This window comes from Pogoniulus pusillus, chromosome 16, assembly GCF_015220805.1.
Source record: "Pogoniulus pusillus isolate bPogPus1 chromosome 16, bPogPus1.pri, whole genome shotgun sequence".
NCBI classification, from domain to species: Eukaryota; Metazoa; Chordata; class Aves; order Piciformes; family Lybiidae; genus Pogoniulus; species Pogoniulus pusillus.
This window is the reverse complement of record NC_087279.1, coordinates 17,305,260-17,330,428: the sequence shown is the minus strand read 5'-3', so window position 1 is coordinate 17,330,428 and position 25,169 is coordinate 17,305,260. Positions and strand designations below refer to the sequence as shown.

At 43.5% G+C, this 25,169-nt stretch overlaps 1 protein-coding gene across 2 annotated transcripts in view; it reads right to left on the bottom strand.

Moving 5' to 3' along the window:
* Positions 1-25,169, bottom strand: part of CHCHD6 (coiled-coil-helix-coiled-coil-helix domain containing 6) — a 125,924-nt gene that overhangs the window by 49,855 nt on the left and 50,900 nt on the right. For both annotated transcript variants that reach the window (XM_064156821.1, XM_064156822.1), the window contains one exon: positions 11,362-11,432. In XM_064156821.1, coding sequence (XP_064012891.1) covers positions 11,362-11,432 — 71 coding nt within the window. The remainder of the gene's footprint in view (positions 1-11,361; positions 11,433-25,169) is intronic.

Below are 25,169 nucleotides of genomic sequence, written 5' to 3'. Positions count from 1 at the left end.
ACTGTATCCAGTGACGACAGCCTGACCCAACCACATTTTCTTCAGAATAAAAACAAACAAAGGAACCCCAAAAAAAACACCCCATGCCCCACAAAGCAAGCAAACAAAAAACCAAAACAAACAAAAAAACCCAAAACCACAACAAAAATAAACTTACTATAAATAAATAGAAATAAACCCAAACCCAAGCTCTAAAATACAGAGACTGCAGTGGAAAATAATAAAAATCTAGCAGCTCTCTGTAATAAACTCTAATTTTGGAAATCCAGCAATCTCTCCATTTCAGTTATGAAACTGAAGCAGAGATTGCTGGTTCCAGGTCTTTTCTTTTCCTTACTCCAATGTACCACAAAGTCTCTTGCCATCCCACACAGTTTATTCTCACAGACAAGCAGTCATCTCCCATTTAACTAATGGGTCAGCCTAAAAAACTTCAGTTTACACTTCCAACAACAGAACAAGAGGACACAGTCTCAAGTTGTGCCAGGGGAGGTCTAGGTTGGATGCTAGGAGGAAGTTCTTCACAGAGAGTAATTTGCCATTGGAATGGGCTGCCCAGGGAGGTGATGGAGTTGCTGTCCCTGGAGGTGTTCAAGAAAAGACTGGATGAGGTACTTAGTGCCATGGTCTAGTTGATAGGACAGGGCTGGGTGCAAGGTTGGACTGGATGATCTTGGAGGTCTCTTCCAACCTGGTTGATTCTATGATTCACTGTGCTTCACCAACTGCAGTTTCAACCAAATGTTACTGGCTTCCTTAGCTCCCCCATAAGCTGCAGGCACTTGGGTTTTGGTGGTGGGCTGTGGGTCTTCAGAGGAGGAGGAAAAGGGTAGCAATATGCAAAATACTGTACAAAAGCATATAAAATTAAGTGATCCCTACCCTACTGAACCTGAAAGCACAATAACTGATCATCCCTATTAGCATTCTGCATGGCAGATGGCAAGTGGTTCGGAATAATAAGAGACTTTTCCCCACAAGTGGATAATTCCAATGTACATTTGGATGTAAATTCTTTACTGATTATGATGGTAGAATACTGAGTTGTGAGAAACTGCCAGTTTGGAAGATGAAAACCTTGCCTCTTCCTTCACTTGCCAAGAGATACAGAAGTTAACAGAACCGGATCTCCTGCCCACAAAGCCATGCACCACTTTTTCCAGAGATGCCAAGCTACTAAAAGTTGACTAGCAAAGATGAAGAGCCTAAAGTTAGCAGCAAAACGGTCTCTGGAAGCCAAGCAGGAATGAGTCAGAATCTTGTTGCTGGAAGGAGTTCTCTGAATCAGAAAGGAAGCTGGCTCAGCTCCCACAAGGCAGAAAAGCAATATAGCAAGCAATAACTGAATCTGAAAACAACACACAGCCCAACAAGTGACCCGAATAGGGATTTTCTTGCCTCAGATCAAAAAAACTCCATCTGAGAACTAGTTAAGATCTCAGGTCAAGAGGGGAGCGCATTCAGTTACAGAATACATGCAGCCCTGGCTCTAAGAATGCATCAGTTGTGCTACTGCTGTGATTTCAGAATCACAGAACTTAAGAGGTTGGAAGGGAGCTCCAGAGACCATTGAGTCCAACCTCCCTGCCAAGGCAGGATCCCCTAGGGTAGTTTGCACAGGAACGCATCCAAGCGGGTTTTGAAAGGCTCCAGAGCAGGAGGTTCTAGGGTTAGGTGGGACACTGCTTGCTGGGAGAATGGTAGACCCACATTCTTTGTCGGTCTGTCAAAGCCCTCCCAGCAAAGTATTGTGAAGAAAGTAACTAAAGATGTGATGTGCTGATTTCACAGAACCACAAGACAAGAGGAACACAGAGGTCCAGTAAATGTTTCCTACATGGGATGATCTTGCAAGATGTCAGACTGCAAACGGAATGGTTTTTGGAAGAAACCCCTGTTGCAGTGAGCAGTCAGCAGCTACTTCCCTGAAATGCCATGAAGCACTGAACTAGGTCTCTACAGTTTACATCAGACTACACAAAGGGCTGCTGGTGACAAACAAAAACATGAGTCCATCAGTAAATTCTGCAGTGACACTGTGGCATATCCTGCTGAAGCAGAAACAAAACTTTGAGAGGAGAATGAAGCTGCCAGCAAAGTTCAAGTGGGGTACGAAACTACACATCATATTGGGAAAAAATCTGCCTTTTTTTGCCCATATTTTCATCACAGTATCATCAGGGTTGGAAGAGACCTCACAGATCATCAAGTCCAACCCTTTACCACAGAGCTCAACAGTGCACCTCTTTCACCATCCTGTGCAACTTGCTGAGTACTGACTCAGCAAGATCTCCATTCATTCCCCAAAGGACATCAACAACGGTGCTTTCAGAGAACACACTCAAAGCCTTGAAGTCTGCTTGTGGGAGGAAAGAAACTGGGATTACTTTTTCTTCTTGTTTTAAAATAAATATCAGTTTCAAGTTCTCAGAGTATTGGGGAAAAAAATCCTTATAGAAAATCATTTAGATAACATTTTAAGTTTGGAGAAGAGCACATGAGGAGTCTTGGGTGAGCTAATGGGACCAGATGCTTCCCTAGGAAGCACCACATTGAGAAGTTCTCTCTGAAGAAACAATTTCTCCCTGATCAGGCAAATGCTCTTGTCTTCCAAACATCACTTTTTTGGGCCAAATTAGTTCTGATTGTGGTCAGTGTGGTATGTGTATGTTCCAGACAGGCAGTCAAGAGATATTTCCAGGAGTAATAAGGAAAAGAAAATAAAAAGGAAGAACCCACCCCAGCAAAGTATTCTTACAGTAGGCAGATCTTAAGACTCTATAAGCTGATAGGATTCCATAGCCTAGAAACCTATTTTAGCAGAGTAGCTTCATGAATTATTACAATAACAAAAAATAAATACTAAAATAAACTAAGTCATCTAAGCCTGGTCTGATGGCAGAGATGATTTTTAACTCCCTTTAAAAGGAAGGAAAGGATTTCAATCTCTTATCAGCCAACAGCACCTAACACCACCATCTTCCTCTGTACAGATGGATCGGATCACCATAGTCAAAATTGTCCACAGTCACTATGACATAGTTGACTTCCTCAGGAGGAGGAGATAAAGAATAAACTATTTCTCTCATTAGATATCCCCCACTAGTACCAGCATTTGGGTTCTCTTTTCATCCTTCCATCACCCCAGGAGGAGACTGACTCAACAGTAAGTAAAGACATTTTGCACAGCACATATAATCCAGAATCAGGAACACAATTAGTGTTCAAAATAGCAACATTGCCCTTGAAATAATTTGCTACTGAATTAATGACCAGATTGTTAGGAATGTTACCTCAACTTTGCCTTAGGCTGCTAATTAGCAAACAAGTCATTAATTCACTGGTAACAAGTGGTTTCTCGGGCATTATTGCTTCTGACACCTTTAATTCACCACTCTCTTTGGAAAGCTTCCCCAGACAACTTTAATCTCAATCCTCCACGAATCACTCCCATGCCAGTACCACCAGCACACTACACACCAAGCACGCTGGAAAGAAAAGAGGCAGAAAATCAACACAGGAAAAATCTGAGTGGGGTCACTAATTAATATTCATGGTACCTTTCCCAACTCAACTAAGGGTAGGGGGCGACCAAAGGCACAAGAAGTTCTCAGCAGCAGCGTGGACCTGTGATTACATATAACAAAATACTATGGAACCTGGAGAAAGCTTACTTCCACCATGGTACACAGTGGAACATGGAATTCCCAACCAGAGGGCAGAGATCTGCTTCTATTTTCACTGCATTCTCCACGGTAAAGCGCTTTGGACTGAAAAGATTTCACGTGCTCTGATGCACAAAGTATTTCTGAGGTTTGTTTTAACAGCTGCACAAATATCCAGGCTTTTGAAAACAATCTGGATTTGGCCTGCCAACAAACCCTGATCTAAGAGTTTTATAATGACAACATTAGTAGAGAATACGAGTGCTCTCCATGTAAAAATCGATAGCAACAGAAACATCCCTAATAGACTACACAGAGTCTTTGGCACCTCTTCCTTTGCTATTCCGCTCTTTCCTGTTCAAGTCTTACTTTACAAATTCCCAAGTTCTACCAATGCACCTCTGAAGAAATGCTCTTGCAGTTTTGGAAAGATAGATTCTTGTGTTGCACCAGTTTTTCAGCACTAACAGAGCTGCAATCTAAGTTCATTCAACTGATTTATGAGTCGGCCCTCACCAAGCCTGAGAGGAGAGACGATGCTGTGAACATTAGATTAGAAAATCATTTTATTAACTGGGTGGAAGGAAAGGTCTTATTTAGAACCAGCATCTTAGGGTCACTGGGATGATTAGAGGGCTGGAGGACCTCTCCTATGAGGACAGACTGAAAGAGTTAAGGCTGTTCAGGCTGGAGAAGAGGATGCTCCCAGGTGACCTTATTATGGCCTTTCAGTATCTGAAGGGGGCCTACAAAAAAGCTGGAGAGGGACTTTTCAGGCTTTCAGGGAGTGACAGGAATAGGGGGAATGGAACAAAGCTGGAGGTGGGAAGATTCAGGCTGGACATGAGGAGGATGTTCTTGAGCATGAGAGTGGTGAGAACCTGGAATGGGTTGCCCAGGGAGGTGGTTGAGGCCCCATCCCTGGAGGTGTTTAAAGCCAGGCTGGCTGAGGCTGTGGCCAGCCTGAGCTAGGGTAGGGTGTCCCTGCCCATGGCAGGGGTTTGGAACTAGATGATCCTTGTGGTCCCTTCCAACCCTGACTGATTCTACTATTCTGTGATCCCCAAGTACTGTGTCCAGCTCTGGGACACTCAATTTAAAGTGTTAAGATGTTCAAACATGTCCAGAGAAGGGTAACAAGTTTGACAAGCGGTCTGGGGCACAGGCCTGTGAGGAGCAGCTAGAGGAGCTGGGGTTGTTTAGCCTGGAGAAAGGAAGGCTCAGGGGGGACTTTACAGCAACTACTCTACAATTACCTGAAAGGAGGTTGTGGCTAGCTGGGGACTGGTCTCTTCCCTCAGGCAACCAGTGACAGAATGAGGAGACATTGTCTCAAGCTGCATCAGAGGAGGTTTAAGCTGGATGTGAAGAAGTTATTTGCAGAAAGAGTGATTGGCCATTGGAGTGGGCTGCCAGGGACGTGGCAGAGTCTCCATCCCTGGAAGTGTTTAAAAAAAGAGACTGGATGTGGCACTTGATGCCATGCTTTAGCTGATTAGGTAATGTTGGGTGATAGGTTGGATTTGATGATCTCAAAAGTCTTTTCCAACCTGCTGGATTCTGTAACTGAACTGAACTTTGAAAAGAAGATTTGACAGTTTGGATCAAGTATACAAACTAATACATTTCAAAATTCAGTTCAAAAAAAGAATAATCTGGCCCAGCTGGAACATTTACACAAATCCATTACACATATTTGCCTTTTACTATCACATATCACATTACTGAAGAAGTAGGGGAACAGACTTTGCCTCAAAATCTGGTAGAAAAAAATTGCTTAACAAGGGGTCTCCCAGAGCTCATAACAAAACCGTTCACATGCTAATGTAAATGAGTGAAAGTCTTTGTGAAGCAGAGCTGAAAATGATCAGAAAGCTTTTCTTTCAGTAAAATTCACACCATGGAAAATGACACAAAGTCAAAACTGGCCCAGCTACTCTTTTACTCTCTTTTGAAGTCATTTTGGGTAAATTCATGCCCCTTATTCTCCTGCAGCAGTATTCCAATTTTCTACCAACTTCATAAATCTGAGAAACAGCAAAGCTTTGACTAATAACTCATCCCTTTAGTTAAATATTATATGAAACAGACTCAGTACAGATGGAAGCAGGAACAACTAACAGAACCCAGGGACTGAGGGAAGCACAGGACTGGGATGGAGTCAAACTCATTTTTGTGAAGATGTCATCACTGCAGGTCACCAAAGCTCAGTATTGAGATAAGGCTGGGGATGAGCTCCCAGTGGTAATCAGTCTTTCATTTTTGAAAACTCTTAAATCTCTATTGCAGAAGCTCTTCATTTCAACATTGAATTAATCATTCATTTAATCTAATGATAGAAGAAATCCCAGAGCAATTTTGTTTGCAAATTATGATGTCTTTACCCTTCTCCTTGGGCTTCACAACTGTCCATATAGTAACTATTTCAGAGATTGACTCCTGGGTACAGCCCTCTGTTGAAAATACATGAAACCTCTCCTGAAATATCTGAAGTCTCATAGCAGATTTCAAGATTAATAAACTCCAGATTAATAAATGCCATAACCACCTCAAGAACTTTTCAGATCAACACAAACAAGGGGAAGAAAAAAGAAGAAACAAAGAAAAGAGAATTGCTCTAGGTTCCAGTTAGTGTTGTCATTTTGATGGACCATCAGCCCCATAAAATTTTGTGCAATTCAATAAAACCTTAATTTCCACAAGTACTGAAAGCAAGCCATAAATTCCCTGTTCCCAGCAGAAAGGCCATCTGTGAACTTTCTCCCCTTACCCCCACCACATCAGTACGGTTCTCTGCTCCACGTTCAGCCCAAGAGGATACTTACTACATGCCAGTTTCTCTAATGTAATCACCTTAAATACTCATGCCCATTAACTGTAAAGATCTTAGGACCATTAAAAGGAACTCTTAGAAACTATGTCCCATATGGAGTAAATCTCTTTGGCAGTTTCTCCACTGGAAAGCTGCTTTGGATTCAAGGCTGATCTCTACCAGGGTAACATACCAACTAACAGCACAGAGCATCAGCATCCCTCTCTGTACACCATGCAAAGCCACACAGCCATGGGTAAGCAGCTTCAGAAAGAGCTCTGTAAACTCTAAGGAGTTGTCAGAGTGAAACTCAGCCTCAGAACAATTTTATCATTTAACAGCTTCCTAATCCCCTCACTCCACTCTTGCAGCTTTACCTTTCAGAGAGAGTCACACAGCCCCCACGCCAATTCTTGCATCCAAATTTAACAACTACAAAAATAAAACCATGATAAGGCAACCTTCACAAAAGAAAATTAATCTTATTTCTACAAAACAACCCCCAGCACCCAAAACACCACAGCCACCAGCATTTTCAGGATAACTCTAGAGTGCCTGCACTAAGCCACAACCTCTTTACTGGGTTTATTTTTTTCCTTCCCCTTAACAGATTCGGGGACTGTAATAACATTTAATCCTCAGAAGCTAATCTAAATGTAACACTCAAAAGAAGACAAAGACAACGTAAGAGGGAAAAAAACGTGGCCACTGCCTTTTGGGAGTGCTGCTTTATCCCCAGAGCGAGAGCATTAATAGAGTTTGGAATGAAATGCCATTTTATTCTCTGTAGCGGGGAGGGGATTAGCAAGTTGTCTTCTCTAAACCCAGCCTGAGTCATGGCTCTATGAACACTGAGAAAAGGATGTGGAACGAAGGGAAGGGCGGGGAGCACTGGCTTTTTATTTACATGCTGCTTCCTTTGTGGGTGGTTACTGATGTGCACCATTTGCTAAACAGGGAAGGAAAAGGGGGAAAAAAAAAAGTTGTAGGTCCCCAGACTTTAATTCTGTTGGTTAACAAAAGAGAAAAATCATAATGCACCAATTATAACAACATCGAGACAATGTGTCTATGGCAACTGTCCAATTCACCACAGCATGTAAGCAACAAGGGCAAGTTGCTTAAGGTGCTGAAAGCTGTGCTTGGTGGTTTCTTGTTGCTAGGATCTTTTTTTTCCTGGGAGAAAGAAACAGGTTGGACAGAGCCCAGAACAAAGGAGGAGACACTGCAGTAGGAGGAATATGGAGACAGGAGCGGGCTGGGTTCAAGTGAAGAGATGAGGAACAAAGTCCACTGTACAAGTCAGGCCATGCAGGCATCAAGCCTAGCATAGAATCATAGAATTAACCAGGTTGGAAGAGACCTCCAAGATCATCCAGTTCAACCTAGCACCCAGCCCTATCCAGTCATCTAGACCATGGCACTAAATGTCTCATCCAGTCTTGAAGTAGAAACCAAGAGCTAAAACTTCTGTGTCAGTGATTTAACATGAAATGCAGCAATAAGTACTCCACTTCCATTTCTGTACAAAGGGAGGTAGGAAGTTTACCTGCCTAACTTACAGGCATGCTGTGAAGGGTCACTTGTGGGAAGCTTGTACAACATTCCTAGCTCTTGCAACACTTGATAATCACTAAGGAGAGGAGAGAGGAAATAGTCCATGGAACACTTGACCACTTCTGTAGAGTTGCAGGTGCTGATAAGAAGCAAAGCTTTTGCATGGAGCAAAGCTGCAGGTGGGGAGATTCAGACTGGCTGTAAGGAGGAAGTTCTTCAGCATGAGAGTGGTGAAACTCTGGAATGGGTTGCCCAGGGAGGTGGTTGAGGCCCCATCCGTGGAGGTGTTTAAGGCCAGGCTGGATGAGGCTCTGGCCAGCCTGATTTAGGGTAGGGTGTCCCTGCCCACAGCAGGGGGGTTGGAATTAGATGATCCTTGTGGTCCCTTCCAACTCTGACTGATTCTATGAATTACTGAAGTCACTAAATTCCAAGGAAAAAAATGTGGGTTTTTTTGTTTCAGATATTTCCTATCTTTGCTTCAACATGACCTCCAAAAAGCAGAGTACTCACTGTGGAAAGAGCCCCTGCTCTATTCCTTTCTTCATCCATCAACTATGCTGATGCACAATGGCAAAAGACAATAAACACAGGGTAGATTGGTCTCAGAAAGCACAATTGCCAGGTCAAGCAGTTCAGTGAAGCAGAGCTGATATAAACAAGGGAAGAGACACTATGGGAATGGGACACACTCCGCAGACGGGGCAAGTGCAGAGTGTTTCCTTTTGTTACAGGAGCTGTCGTAGTTCAGCAGTGGAAGCAGGCAGACCAGGGCTTTATTCATACTTTGGCTGCATTCCAGTTCATGTAATTTTGCTGGAGTGTCAGTTTATTCCTGCCAACCAAGCTACTAGATCTGCATAAATCATTCTTACCTACCTTAGCACTTACCGTGCTTGTATACCTAATAAGAAAGTGCAAAACAGGATGAGCAAACTATTCTTTCCACTGAAGGCACAGGGTCTTGTCATTTATTACCATAAACTGGCTGCAGAATGACTTGTTATGCAGTGTAGATTCAAAAAGATCTCACAACATACAGAATTCAACTCCTACCAATTAGGAATGAATGCCAACATACAAAAGATGTTTCCCTGACCCTGTCCCAACCTTCTTGTGACCCTCACTTGAGACCTGTGTAGTCTTGGAGAGAGTTTGTAGGGTGTGTTACACACCAGGGTAGCAAGTCTGAAAGGGATCACTGCCTGCTGTCGTAAGAGACATATTCTGTAGGCTGATGGGGCAAAACAATGACTCTGCCCACATGTACAACTATCAAAAGGCATTATCCCAGAGTGTGCACTCAGCTTTGTCCCTTCTCAAGGCACCCCTCCAGCCATATTAACTTTTCACTTAATGTCACACTAGGGCAGGAATCTCCTTTGGCTGCAAGGAAGGCAGCCTAAGGAATTTGTCCCTTTATGATGGCTCAGGTTCATACAGCAATCAAATAGAAGAGCATTGCACAAAGGCCAGAAGCCAGGGATTAGCAGATAAGGGCTCAAAGGAAAAGGGGAATAAACCCTTAAGAGACTATAAATACATGGTCTGAATCTTGAAAGAAAGAAGTCATTAGCACCTGCATCATCCTCAGTCACTAAACTTTATGAGAAATGGTTGCATTCCTAAGCTTGCTACATTACCAGTCTTCATCTCCACAAGAAATAGAAGATACCAAAAGAAACTGAAACCTCAGGAACCAGACTCAAGACTGCTATTAAAAAATATGTTAGTTACAGTCTGTTACAGCAAGTTAAGAACATAATCCAAGGTCCCAATCTCTTCCTCTACCAAGTCACAAAGATAAATCATTGCTACATGTGTTCCCAACAACTGAAACGCTGAGGAGCTTTTAAGCCTGGAGGCTAAGGGGACTGGAAACTGAGGGGAGATTTTATCAGTGCTTATAAATAATGGATGTGTGTTAGAAAGATAGGACTAGTCTGATTTCACTAGTGCAAGAGGTAATAGGCACAAACTTGAGCACAGGAAGTTCCATCAAAACATGAGGAAGAACTTCTTGACGTTGAGGTGGTGGAGCACTGGAAAAGGCTGCTCAGAGAGATAGTGGAGTCTCAGTCTCTGGAGACACTCATAGCCTGCCTGGACACCATCCTTTGCAACCTGATCTGGTGGTGGAGGTTGGACTAGATGATCTCTAGAGGTCCCTTCCAACTCCTATCATTCTGTGATGGCACAGCTGCAGAAGCAAATCTGGGAAAGGACTGAACTGATCAAAGACTTCTAGAACTTTATGTCCTATGAATTTCTACATTTTTTTTAAACCCAGAATTTAGAATTCTGCGATGGAAAACTGCAGGAAAATGCAAGCAATGTGCTAGCTGCCTTGTTTTGGCTTCTTTAGCAACTTACTGCTTGACTGTCCAAACAAAAATGTGAAATCACAACAGGTTATGTGATGCTTTGGCAGCCAAACACGGTTTTAAATACAGACAGCACAATATAGTGCACACCCCACTAACATATTCATCACTACCATACTATCTATTTATGCAATTAAGTATCATACAGTCTGGACTGGACCCAACTGGACTACATATGCCACTACTCCAGTTTACTGCACACTGGCCAACTGTTTACCCAACTGAAATCAGAGTACTGCTCTTGACAGTGTAATTGCTTTGGACTCATTAATATTAAAGAATTACAGAAAACACTTTTTTTCTTGGACAGCTGTTATTGCATGTGGAACAGTAAGCTATATAACACCACTGGTAAACTGAAATGGAATTCAGACACTGAATATGCTGATGGTAAAGAAAAACAGCATATTAAAGGTACACTAATTGTGCCAAGGCCCATAAACGAGGGCAGAAAAATCACTGCACCCATTCTAAGACAGCATTTGTGTTAATTACAACTCTATTTTAATTGAAACTTATAGGGCTAAGATTCAGACTGTTTACCTTTTTTCTTCTCTGGACAATGAAAACTATAGAAGAAAACTTCCTACTCCCCCATGCACTTGCCCAGTCCTGCAAAGTGTAGGTTAAAAAAATACATTGGGTCAAAGTTTTAATAGACTAAGCACTTTCCATCATCATTTTGAAAACCCCAGTAAATATTCCTCTTTAGTGAGAATTTTGCAGGTCCTTGTCTTCTCCCTCGTTCTTCCTTGCCAGATCTAGCAACTTTGTACTGAATTATGTCAAGCTGGGCACAGAAAGAAGATGCTAACTCATCAACCCCCTAACCACCTGACAGGAGGTAACTTCACACTCCATTTATGGGAATATCCAGAGGCTACACACAGAGCGTTACAAAATGCAGCTGGAACTGACAGGAAGAACAAAAATGGTTCCTCACTTTATTGACTCCTCTGCCTTGGTGGCTGCCTCCTGGTACTGCTCCGATGTCAGTTTGTAGATCTCCGCATTCTGAAACAGAGAACACAATGCTCAGCTCTAAAAATTAAAGGCACCTCAGATCTTACCCCATCACAAAGTTGTATTCTATAATTAATGACAACTTCCAACAACAAAGAGCATATTCAGTTCAAAGAACACAACAAAAAATATCAAAAATAAAATGCTTAAAAGCTTCTTTTCTTTTCTGCAAAATGCATCAAGGCCACGCCACGTCCTCCATTCTGCACTTCACCCTTAAGAAGGGGGAAAAAAGGTCACTAAAAACCAATCCTCAGCTTTGATTATTCCATGTAACCACACACCCAAGGTGTTTCCAGTACCAAGTTATTTTGAGTTAGGTTATGTTTTGTTCTCTTCTTTCATTAATTGCTGTGAAGGATCCTGTAAGTTACTGACACGCAAGCATCAGAATTGGCTGCTAGCACTGGAAAATCCATTTTACATTTCAGTGCTTCTACTTATGTTACTTATTCTTTAAAAGAAAATTATGCAGCCTGCTTCCCTTTTAACAACACAGGGAGGCGTATCAGGTATCAGTTAAGGCACTGCCAGTCTGGAGTGTCTTGCTGCAGGGCTTAAGAGGTTTGCATTAAATTCTCCCAAGCTTCCACAGAGAGAGTTTTGCTTCGCAAGGGCTGAGCTGCTGAACATGGAGGACGAATTCCTCCTCTCAGCAGCACCTACAAGCCTCCCAAGCACAAACAGCAGAAGGGAATGGCTGCACACCACCAGTAACGTCGCTGCAAGGTTTTGTGTCACTAAACTGCTGATAAAGATGCTTTAGGCAAAGCCTCTGGACTTCATACTGAAAATAGCTACAATTACCTCACTCAAAGCTCATCTGCAAGGGCCTTAATCCACAAAGGCACATGCAGAAAATATGCAGCAATCAATCAAAGAAGTGACAAAACGGTAGCAAAAGCGAGGACAGCTACTCATTTAGGGCTGGTTCTAGCTGCTATGTCATCTCTCCCCAGATTTGGTCATTTTAGTTTATTCTTGCCCTTCTTCATTTATTTCCCCATAGATGCAGCTGTGGTCCTGCACATGATGAGGCGACATGCATTGTTCAGCGGCTAGAAAAAGGACAGGAGAGATATAACTCAAGTTCTATTAGCGGTTCTGCCACTTGTGCAATCATGGGCAAGCCACCATTCTCCATCTGCAAGCCAGGGATAACAGCTGCCTGTATCACTGAAGTTGTGTGAAGCTCAGCTAATTGGAAGGCTTATACAAGTTTCCAGGGTCTAGGCTTCCAGGTGCTACATTTAAGCATTTTATCTCTGGTGCCTGAATTTATGTCACATACCAAAAAAAAACCCACAGACCAGACTTTGCTTTTTCTAACTTTGACTTAGGGGACAGACTTACATTGAAAAATCATGGAATAGTAACCACTTGAAAATGCATTTTGCCAGCAAATTGTCACTAATGTTTTTGTTTGCTTATTTCTTACATAATGGTCACATTTCTATGCTATTAAACTCATTTTTCTTCTTCCCATAATGAAAAGTTCAGCTTTTAATGGAGCCTTTTTCTGTCCTGTAAACAGACCTCATGACTTTCAACTCCCTGCTGTTACTTATTCACACATGAAACCACAAGACCTGTGCTTCATTAATTAAATTTGCCATTAAAAATTAAATAATGTGAATAAGTAGATGTAAGCTTTATCTCCATGGGCTTCATAAGTCTCATCATTTCTCCAATTACTACTCAAGCAATTTTCATATTTCATACCGTCTGATTTCTCAAAGGGACTGGATTTGAAAGATCAAAATGAGAGAAACTGGGGAAGAGAGAAAGCAAGGTGGTAGAATTAAACATTTTTCAGGCAAGAGGAAGTAGCCCAGTCAGATACTATTAGCCTGCAGCACTCTGCAGTGAAACAGCAGCAGGAGAGGAAAACAGGAACAAATATGTTGTACGTGAGACCCAGCATGGGGCTGGCATTTAACCCACCTAAGGAAAAGAAAAACAGCCAACAGAGTCATTTGCTGGTTGCACTGTCGATTAAAGTGGTTGTGCCACAACCTTGCCTAGTTTATTAGAGAGTTCAACTGTCCAGTAGTATCATCAGCCTCAGCTTCAACAACACCAGCTACAAACATACATAAAAGAGCTGGGGAAGAAGCTGCTATAGAATAGGTCTGGATCACAGAACTGATAAAAGCAGGCAAGTGAGAACCTCAACAGAAAGGCAAGAAATTTAGTGAGGGAGAAGAGGAGGAGATCTTGCCTTAAAGAAGCCAAAAGGCACATGGCACAATGCAGAGATCAAGGAGGGGCACGGAAAGCCTTCAACCTGAAGATGAAAGCTGCTGGGCTTTAAAAGTAAACATATTTGCATGCGATCAAACTGGGCCTCCTGCCTTTGGATCAGACCTCTCTGCCATCTTCTTCCCCCCTCCCCTTCAAAAACCCTACCAAACAATGAAGCACTCTTTCCAATGCTGTGAATCACGATCTTTAAATGCTTCCCCAAGTATGAAGAACAGAGTTTGGCCACTTAAACCTGAGTTCATTCAACAAGCAGACTTGTTAAACAGGTTTTCCTTGGCCTCTAGGCCTTTTCCTACCTTGGGAAAGTCAAATTCATTTTTGTCCTGAACACCAAATGAGCACCAGACAGGCTTTTCAGCATCAGCACAGGCCCAGCACATTCTTTGATTTGGGGCTTTCTCAGGAAGATGGGAGTCTATAGCATAGTCTCTGACCTGGTTCCTCTTGATTCCTGATTCAGCAGAAGCCTTGCAGAGGGACAGGCAGGACACAATCACAATGCCATGTGCACACGCAGGCATTTAGAGCCTGTTCCTGGTATAGAATCAAACAGGTTGGAAGAGACTTCTTTGTACAGAGAATAATTTTCCAAATACCCTCATCTGGATGACTTCATATGCAAGATCTGCTTAGCTTTCTGTATTTTCCCTACCACATTACAGCAGAGGATAACGTTCCAATAGACTACAAAAATCCTAGGACTTTATACAAGGCTGCAAATGAGGAACCAAGCCAGGAACCACCTATGCACTTCCCATGACTTCAACAGAGCTGCCCACACACAAGGGCTATTCAGAAAGATCAAAGTGCGGTATTTGCACTTGAAACAAAGTCTGAGGTGCACAGCCTCAGTGAAGTCCTTTACCTTCATAAAACAGCATTCAGTTGCAGAGTAAAATAGAACATTCAGCGCAAAGTTACAGGACATCAACGCTGCTTTTAATTTACACTTACAATATTTGATGCTTGAGATAAAACAGCAGCTCACAAAGAAAAAGCTGAACATGAAACCTCAACTATTATTAAATAAAGCTCCTGGCAGTCCTAGTTGCAGAAATAAGTTTAAAAACATGACCAAAGGACACCGTAAGGGCTCAAATAACAAGACACACAGAAAGAATGAATGAACCACCTAAAATGTTTCACTTCTCTCAATAAAGCTGAGCCTTAGGGCTTCAGAACATCAGATCTTTGTCATATGGGGAAAGAGCTCTCTAGAGAGGACAAACAAACTAAACAAAGAAATGTTAGTTTGAAACATTTTTCCTCGCTATTAAATGATGGTTTGTAGCAAATAATAAAAACACTGAGAAGTTATAAAAATACATAACTAGAGCCTAAAGACCAACAAAGCCATTTTCATTTACCCTGCTGCTCTCCTACAACAGATCTGCTACACTCCTGCTTCCCGCTCTTCCCAAAACACCCTTGTACTAAAAATTTCCCTTTCCAAAGGGAATAAATTTTACCATTCAGAGCTAAATTTGAAGTCATTTTAATTCGTCATTCCTCTTTGGCTGCAAACATGCAGAGAAGCTCCAGCGCTCGCTACTACACCTCGCTACACTGCCCCAGCCTCTCCCACAACATACAGCAGAGGAAGTAAGCAAACAATATAGCAGAAGATGGGAGTTCTCAGGGTTATTTCAGGAGGGAAAGTAATTGAAGCATAAAGAGAAAACCCTGCCAGCTCATTCTCACATTGACATTAAAACGCGTTCCTTACAACTTCAGTGGAACAGGCGCTGCTTGCGGTAACATGTAAAACAGAAAAATCAGGCAAGGCGAGCAGGAGGAACCAGAAATTAATCAGGCTTTAAGCAAAGTTCTTTGTGCACATCAAGCCCAGGTGAAAAAAAAAAACAACCTGACTCTGGGTCACAGATTTCTCCATCAGGTTCAGTCCGAGTCAATAGATCAGAAGGTATTTGGATTAAACAGAAAAACCCCAACCACCGCCGCCACAGCTATCTCGAGCTTTTTTGACGCCTCAGAGTATAGAAGCTTGTCGGTGGTCACAGTGTTTAAAGATACAAAGAGGATTAACAGCTGTTGAAATGTTGCCAGCCTAGATGAGTGCCAGCGATACCTCTGATGGAAAGGAGCGGGCCAGTGGAGGCCTTGACAAACGCTGCACATGGCAGCCGAGGGATTAGATGGTACAATCTGCCTCGCACCTGACAGACATCCTGCTTCGATCCCCGCTCCTGATGTCTGCGCTTGCCAGCTCCCAGCGAACCTCCTGCCACAAGCCCTGCCCGAGCTGAAAGGGGCATGAGCGGCAGCACGGTGTGGCAGGAGGAAATAATGCCTCAAGCTATGCCCAGGGGAAATTTAGGCTGGAGGTGAGGAGAAAGTTCTTCACTGAGAGAGTCATTGGACACTGGAATGGGCTGCCCGGGGAGGTGGTGGAGTCGCCGTCCCTGGGGCTGTTCAAGGCAGGATTGGACGTGGCACTTGGTGCCATGGTCTAGCCTTGAGTTCTGTGGTAAAGGGTTGGACTTGATGATCTATGAGGTCTCTTCCAACCTTGGTGATACTGTGAAATACACAGCGTGCCCTGGGAGAAGCAAACACCACCAACTGGGGAGAGGAAGGGGAAAGGAAAGCAGAGGTTACTCCTCAGGTGTCAAATGCCAACTGGGAGACATTTGAATTCCTGCTTCCAGCTGCTTCTGAAGCCAAAAATAAGACCTAACACATCCTGATAGAACAGGCCTGGGTGTTCCTGGGGCTGAGGAACCCACGTGTGCCCCTGACACAGCTGCTGCCATGAGGAACGGTGGGAAGCTACAGAAAAAAACCCAACAACTTTGGTTATTGCAGGCCTCAGGATCCGCCTTTGCTGACAGCACTGCCTAAGGGAAGCAGAGATAGGCTCGGGCAGCACCCCTCACCGGGTGGCTGGCTCACACGCACTATAAATCAGGCTGCTCATTCTCACCGCTGGTGCAAATGGCTCCTAACAGCTGTGAAAAATTACCCCCTCTACCTGCACCCCTCCCGCAGGTACAGAGGCAGGGGAGCTGAACTCATCTGTTCACTGGATGACAGGTTGGATCTGTCAAAAAAACCCACAAACCCTACACCATCAGTCACTGCCATCGACTTTGGCCCAAATCAGGGAGTTGGAGAGTTTCAGGGCACGCTGCAAGAGGCAATCTCTTCATTTCCAGAGCTGGGTTCTCAAGTTACTGCTCAGACCTTTTGCTGTTATCAGGTAACTTTTAGCTACAAGAGGTTGTTCAACATCTTCTCCTTCCTATGAAGCAAAAGCACAGCTACACACAGGTGGTTTAGCAAGGAAAAGGAGTATGCCTATAAAGCACATCACACGAGCACAGAAGCCAGAGGTTAAACTGCTTTTATGGGAATTTAAATGTTGGGGTTTTTTTCTCAAAAGTTAATAGAGAAAAGATGCAAACAACTATAAGCATCTTGCTGATATGGGAAAAAAAAACGACCTGTTTTTCAGCCAAAGCCAACTTCTAAACACAGCTCTCTTGTTCGCTGCCCGTGTGTGGGTTCATCCCCTCCTCCCGCTGTGACCAATAATGAAACGAGAGCATGGAATTTGTGTCATTCTATTCTTTCCTTTGGCAACAAACTGTAAGATCATAAATTTTGGATTAAGATTCAGAGAAGAAAGAAAAAGAGCAATGTCCACAGTGACAACACAGAAAACTCGAACTAGTCACGGGCAAAAGTATGTAGCTGTTTGAACAGATCTTCTTATGCCTGCAATATTATCTTGAGTTGAAAGCAAAACATTAATTCTGTAGCATATCTAGACAGCTTCTCAAAGATATAATCCCACAAAATACCAGCCTCCACAAAAGGAGATCTGGGAAGAAGGACCACATCTGGGTTTATCCTGTGGATAACAAGCTAGGTAGGTTAAGCTACAGCCCTTAAAGCATGCAGTGAACCAAAGCTACACTTTATAGATCTTCCCAGAACCAGGTCTCACACACAGAGATGGAAACACTCCATCTGGGTGAGAAAGGGTTTACAGACCCAGACTGTGACTGTATGCCAGAGTCAGACTGTGGCTATGAGGGTACATGGGGAAGAATCATAGAAAGTTTTAGGGTGGAAGAGACCTCAAAGATCATCCATCTCCAACCCCCTGCCATAGGCAAACACACTCCTCTCTAGAACAGGTTGCTCAAGGCCTCATCCAACCTGGCCTTGAACACCTCCAGGGAGAAAGCATCCACAACCTCCCTGGGCAGCCTGTGCCAGTGTTTCACCACCCTGAGTGTGAAGAACCCTTTCCTAACATCTAGTTTAAATCTCCCCTCTTCAAGTTTAAACCCATTACTTCTTGTCCTGTCATTACAGGACCTTGCAAATAGTCCCTCGACAGCCTTCCTGTAGGTCCCCTTCCGATCCTGCAAGGCCACTATTAGGTCTCCTCAAAGCCTTCTCTTCTCCAGGCTGAAAAGCCCCAACTCTTGTAGCCCAGTTAAAACACACCCCCTGCACAGAGATGGTATTTGAAACTTCTCCAGAGAGCTGCAGATGATTCACTGGAAACATGCAGAAACATTCAGAAAAGGCTCAATGTTATCCCCTCAAGTCAGAAAGACAGTCAAAAACAAAGACATTTTTACTCCAGAGGCCACTGACAGAGGAAGAAAGACCAAAAGAACCCCAGAAAGAATTAAAGGCTGTGTTTATATGAGGTTGTTTTAAAGCACAGCGTTCTGAAGACTGAAATAACCAATCAGTGATCCTTTAAACACAAAAGCTATAAAATAAAGATGCCTCCCAAGAAAAAGGCCACAAAACCCAGGCCTTCTGACCAGGACAGCAACAGCATTGTGCAAGGCCCAGCCTAGGGCCAAGGCTACTGCAGGAGAGTACTGCTCTGCTCTCCTCCTGGCCGGAGTTTAACACAGGAGGGAGGAGTCACAGTATCACAGTATTATTAGGATTGGAAGAGACCTCACAGATGATCAAGTCCAACCCTTTACCACAGAGCTCAAGGCCAGACCATGGCACCAAGTGCCACGTCCAATCCTGCCTTGAACAGCTCCAGGGACGGCGACTCCACCACCTCCCCGGGCAGCCCATTCCAGTGTCCAGTGACTCTCTCAGGGAAGAACTTTCTCCTCACCTCAAGCCTAAATCTCCTCTGGCACAGCCTAAGGCTGTGTCCTCTTGTTCTGGTGCTGGCCTCCTGAGAGAAGAGAGCAACCTCGCCCTGGCCACAACTACCCCTCAGGTAGTTGTAGACAGCAATAAGGTCACCTCTGAGCCTCCTCTTCTCCAGGCTAACCAATCCCAGCTCCCTCAGCCTGTCCTCGTAGGGCTGTGCTCAAGGCCTCTCCCCAGCCTCGTTGCCCTTCTCTGGACATGCTCAAGCATCTCAATGTCCCTCTTAAACTGGGGGGCCCAGAACTGAACACAGTACTCAAGGTGTGGTCTAACCAGTGCAGAGTACAGGGGCAGAATGACCTCCCTGCTCCTGCTGACCACATCATTCCTGATGCAGGCCAGGATGCCACTGGCTCTCTTGGCCACCTGGGCACACTGCTGGCTCATGTTCAGGCTCGGAATTCACAGGAAAGGCCTGAATCAGTTATACCTGACAAGTGCAGGCAAACATGCTTCCCAGGCATTGATTAAACATCAAGGGGTTTCAGCATCTGCTTCAGAGAACTCTGACACCTGGCTGACCTGCACAGGCAGTGCAGCATCTGTGACTTTAAGGGCACACCAACACCTGGTCTGGGCAGCTGCATAGTTACTCCCACCAAAATACCTGGATACTAGCAGCTGACCTGACACACAGTCAGGACGAACTCCCAGGTGCAAGGATGCTGCCTCCAACTGGGCACTGTGCAAGAGAGGCGTGCAGAGAAACAGCGCTAAGGGAAGGGGAGAAGATGCAGAAAGGGAAACGCCAGAACATCAGGAGTGCCAAGGTAAGCAGCTGAAGGCCTCACGAGGAGGCTGACCAGCACTTCAGAGGGAGAAAAGAAAAGTACCACCAAAACAACCAAGTAGAAAGCAGGCAGTCATCAAGTGCTTGTCATGCATTAAAAAGGATACTACATACATTCTCCTGTCAGGCCCATCACAGGAGCTTATTTTGGGAAGGGAAGAACATTATAGCTAAGGTTTGATGCCATCATGCCAAAGCTAGTATTTGACAGAGCCTCCAATAGAACTCCCACCACCTTGGATGGGCATGCTGCAGCTAAACCTCCCAGCTTTTCCTGCTGAGAATATCCTTAAGCCCCATTTATAAAGTGCAGCAGCTGGCCCAGTTAACAGTTCCTGTCAACCATTTCTAAAACTCTAAATTACGTTCATGATCCCATCCTTTTCCACAACAGGTAGCTAAGGAATGCAGTCCACTGGGTTCCCAGAGGAAGCTCAGACTCATGGCAGCAGGATGTGTAAGAAGACCAGAGAACACTGAAGAAAATGCATTATATCCATGCACTTGCACCAGTAAAGGGAACTGCAGGGAAGAGAGTCACATAGGAAAAAAAAGAAGCAAATCAAAACACACAAAAAAGAACGACAAAAAATCCCACAAACAAAACAGACCAAAAAAAAAAAAGAGAAAAGTATACCAAAGCTTGCAAGTTGTACACCCTCACAGGGTTTTTCCTCTACCCCCAACTGCAAATTCTTCTCCATGTGCAGTTTCCAGTAAATCAAGCTTTGCTAAATAACCCCGACATGTGTGGTGCTGAGAACCAGCCAACAAGCAATGATGAGATGTCCCTGGAATGATTAAGGAAAATGCAGGCATCTCTCAGGTTACAAGGAAGCCTGTTGTACTCTCCCCTTAGTCGTCTGCAATGCTGCAAGCACTGTTCCGAAAACCTCTGATATTCAAAGGCTCATTTGGTTGACAAGGAGCCTGTGGATTCGCGGACAGATTGTCACACAAACTGTCAGGTTTTTAGAGAGACTATCAGACCTCTCTTTGCCTACGTTATGGAGCACATCAAAGACACAGAAGATGAACCAGACACAGACTGCACAGATCTGACAGAATGGTGGGTGTACATATTCAGAATACTGTACTGCTGGGGGGGGGGGGGGGGGGGGGAAGGGGGAGGGAGGCTTAATGTGAATAATCAGGGGCTGAAAGTTCCAGAAATGTGACAGTTTTTGGCAGCGATTCTCATCTTTGCATTTATTTATTGAAGGGAGAAAAAACTGCCACACTAGAGGTAAACTTATGAGAGGAAGAAAAATTGCATCAGTGGCAATTTATTTTGCCACTGTACTTTTTCTTTATTATTATTACTCCCAGAGCATTTTCTGAAGAGATTTGTATTTTCCATCAGGGTTCTCTCACTACGCTTGCAGCTTCTCCTCCCATCCGATCCTGTAGGAGAGGTGGTTTAGTGATTACAGCCAAAAAGACTGCTAGGACTTCACAGGTCACTGTACACAGTTAATGACATGGACACATCCACACTTGCACAAGTGGCTGCTGGCTCCAGGCACTGCCTGGAGGTGCTCAAGAGCTCATTATTCAAAACTTCCAGCTGAAGGTATAGGCAATCAGCACATGTCAAGAAATTTACCATACCCAGACAACCAAAAAGTGAAGTAACAAAAGCTGTTACCTTAAGCATTAAGGTCTCACTTTTTAAACATTGACAGTGTTCACTTATCTTTCAGCCAGCTGCAAACCACAGCTAATACCTGGGAAAGGTTCCCAGCTCCACAGCTCAAAAGTAGTCTTACCAGGATAATTCGCTGTCATCCCTCTATTAGTAAGACTTGTACAAACATTATAAAGCACTGGTGTAGCTATCTTACAGCTGGCAAAAAAAAATGTTATGAGGGTATTTCTACTGAGAAGTATTGATTATTAACTGAAAAAGAAAGTTAAATATAAAACACTGATAAAGAAAATGGATTAACACAAATACCTTCAGCCTGCCTTTACAATGCTGCTGTCATGTAACCTCCAGCTCTGCAAGGCATCAGTTATGCCAGAGAACAGAACACTAGTATGTTCTTGTATTTATTTTGCTATTCAAAATTGATTGAAATTCTCCACACAATAAATGGAAAATAAATATGATGTTTATCCTAAGATAAAGAAGCCAAGAAGGGCAAAGAATGGCAAAAGGGATGAGAGAAATCAGGAAAATATTTGTAAGTAATTTCCTTTCCATCATTTTAAAGTCTCTTTCTCTCTGCTTTTAGTAATCTTCTCTGTCACAGGGCTTTTAACAGAGCAGTTTTGCCTCCTCTGAGGAGGACAAGTGTGCTAGTTTGAAGCTATCTGGAATATTTTGGTGAGAAGATTTAGATGATAGGCTGTGAAAAGGAAACAATGGTAATGGCTACTTCACTCACAGGCTTGCTGAGAGACTAAAACAAGAACACAAACAGATAACAGAGTTGCTCTCTATCTCTGGCTGCCTGCACTTCTCTCCCTAACCTGCTGTCTGTGGAACTAATCCTTCTGCTTCCTACTTCCTAACCACCATGGCTGATTCTCTAAACTCACCTTGAACATAAGGCAAAGTCTGGGATAAGGTAGAGGGGTGGAAAGGATGTGGAAGGGTGGTTGGGAGCCCCTCCTGGGGACTCTGGTTTCTGGCAGGGCTGCTGTGTTCCTGTATTACTTTTTAACTTGTATATTTCTGTATATAGCTGTAGATGTTGTAACTATCTGCTTGTATTTTGTGCTAAGATGTAAATATAAAGCTTCATTTTCATTTTCAGCTCATCTGAGTCTAGTCTGGGTGATTTCATAAGGGTGGGGAGGGGCGGGGAACACCCAAACCATCACAACAAGGCATTGAAAAGACAATTTCATCTCTAGCCACCATCTCTAACAGTAAGGAGTACTACACGTGAGCAACATCAGAGCTTGACATTGAGAGTAAATAAAGAAGAAATAAAAGCAGGCTTAAAACTCCAAAAGCAATATTTTCGTGTAAGCATTGTAATTATCAGGGGTGTCTTGCTGTAGCTGATCAACTTTCACAGAACCACAGAATGTTTAGGGTTGGAAGGGACCTCTAGAGACCATTTAGTCCAACACCTCCCTGTATGAGCCTGAAAAAAAAATACAATTACTACATTGTTTCCCAACCCTTCGTAGCAAAAAAAGGCTTGGGAAAACAATGCAATAATTGGATTTTTTTCAGGCTTGTGAAAACAGTTATCAGTTTTCCACCTATTTCTAGTGGACAAGACCAAAGCCAAGTCCTAGCCCTTCAAGTGAGGACAGCTTGCCCTCAGATATCAGACAGCAGGAACACAAAGAGCTACACTTTTGCTGGGGAACAACAGAAAGAAAAAAAAAGTGCCTCAAGCCCTGCAGACTTGGAACCAAATCCTCTGTCCACAGGACAAATGAACACAAAACTTTTACCCCAGCACTACCCTGGCTTCAGCCAGCAAGGACAAACTCCGTGTATCCTCACTGGGATGCCCTTTGCCCATCACAGAAATCAACAACTAGGACACATATCTATTTTTGTGTTCTTCCTGCAACAAACTCTTGCCTCTAAGTGGAGGGAGAATGATCTCAGTGCCACACGAATGAGTGATTAGCCATCTGGAAGCAGCAGCTTTTTGCTGCTGCCAACGGAAGCTGTCTCTTAATGAATGACCTGAAGGTGAAAGGTCTCACATGCTATGCTTCATTCCCCAAAGAGTCAAAGGAAATTCTGCAGCATCTACAACTGTAGAAAATAAAGATGTTTGAAAAAAAAAAAATCATACAGATGACCAGGGGAGCACACAACATTTTTACACGCCCATGAGTTGTCTGCTCCGTTTCAAGAACCACAGTCCAGTCGGGTCAAGGCTTGCTGCATGTCAGGGCAATTTAAATTACACCATCCAATACATCATCAGACATCTCTAGGGGAAAAAAAAAGTATAAATCTAGGCACTCCTCAATTGACCCAGGCCTGCAAGCTCACAGTAACCTTGCAGCTTGAAATTATACACGCAAAAACTTGGCTTCCATTCAGAAGAATGGGGAGGGAGAAGGAAGGAGAAGGAAGAAGGAACAAAGACTTTTTTCTTATTAAGAGACCTGAAATGCAATAATTGGGAAGGAAAAGAAAAGCTAAGTCTTCTTGTAAAATAACCTCATTATTACAAGTCTTCTCAAATCAGAGGCTTAGAATTTCATCTCACTTTCAGCATCTTCTCCTCCCATCCCTCACTTAGTCTGTGAGTTCTTGGAGACTGGCACACATTAAGTGGCCTCTTGACCTATTCTGGCTCTCTGGCCATTCCTTGCTGTCCTTGTCCTCTGCCCAGGACAACATCTCTTATCTGATGGCTACTTCACTGGTAAATACCTACCAGGTCAAAGTTCTCCTCTCCACATTTATCAGGGTTCAACTCCCAGACAGTTCCAGCACATATGAGATGCACATTTACTATTTTCATTAAAACCCAAAACATTTACATTGGGCCTGGACTGTGAATGGGTGAGCCAAGTAATTTTCATTACAGTCAAAATGTGTAATGGTGAACTGCAGTTGGGATCACCCTAGGTACAGCTGAACAGAGCAAAAGCAACAGTCAACCCTTTCCATCTCCTCCCTGCTAAAAAGGCACCAAAACCCCCATCACTCCCCACCCTGGGATCAGGAGGGCTCTGCAGCAGACAAAGCAAATACCATTTGCAGTGGCTCAAGACCTCACGGTGAGCCTGACGGTGAATGTATATTTAAGAACATTAAAACATGTTATTTACAAGCTCCTTCTGAGTCACTCTGGTCTCCTGGGAATGGGCATTATATGTTCAAGAAATTGGAGTAGCTCTTTTATTTATGTTTCTTTAAAATGACTGGCAGATGGGGAAAAACCTTCAGAGAAGTGGCCCTAGGCTGTCATGAAACATGTATTTAACACACCCACGGTAAACTACTAAACACATTCACTTCAGAAGGTAGAGCTGCTGTAAATATGGAGCAGTCTCTTTTTAAAGTCTGATCTCTGGCCTACTTAAATCCAGCACTAATTTGAGATGTTCTGTGGAGCCTGCCCAATTTACAGAGTAATTATCAGCCATATTTTCCATTAGCATGATGATAGTATATCCCACAGAGGCAGAGCCATAATTTTAAGGACCTTTCCAAAATGAGCCCAGGCCTCAGCTTTATTTTTAAGTCATAGCAGTGATGACTTTCTTCCCACCACACATGGAAGGACTGCTCCAGGCTGAAACAGAAATCTCACATTCCCCAAAGTCAGGCTCTTATGCAAGCAGATTCCACACACACAGGGAAGTCCTGTCTACCTGAAACAATTTCCAAGACTTAAGTCTAAATCTGGAATATCCCAAGAGAAGCACAAGCTTCAATCATCCAAATCCCAGCAGACACACAGACTCCAGCTTTCAGTCTGGAACATATTTAATCAATTCACTGTGCTAACTCCCTACAGTTTCATAAAATAGCCAATACTGCAGTAACAGGGCCAAAAATTAATTGTACACTGGTT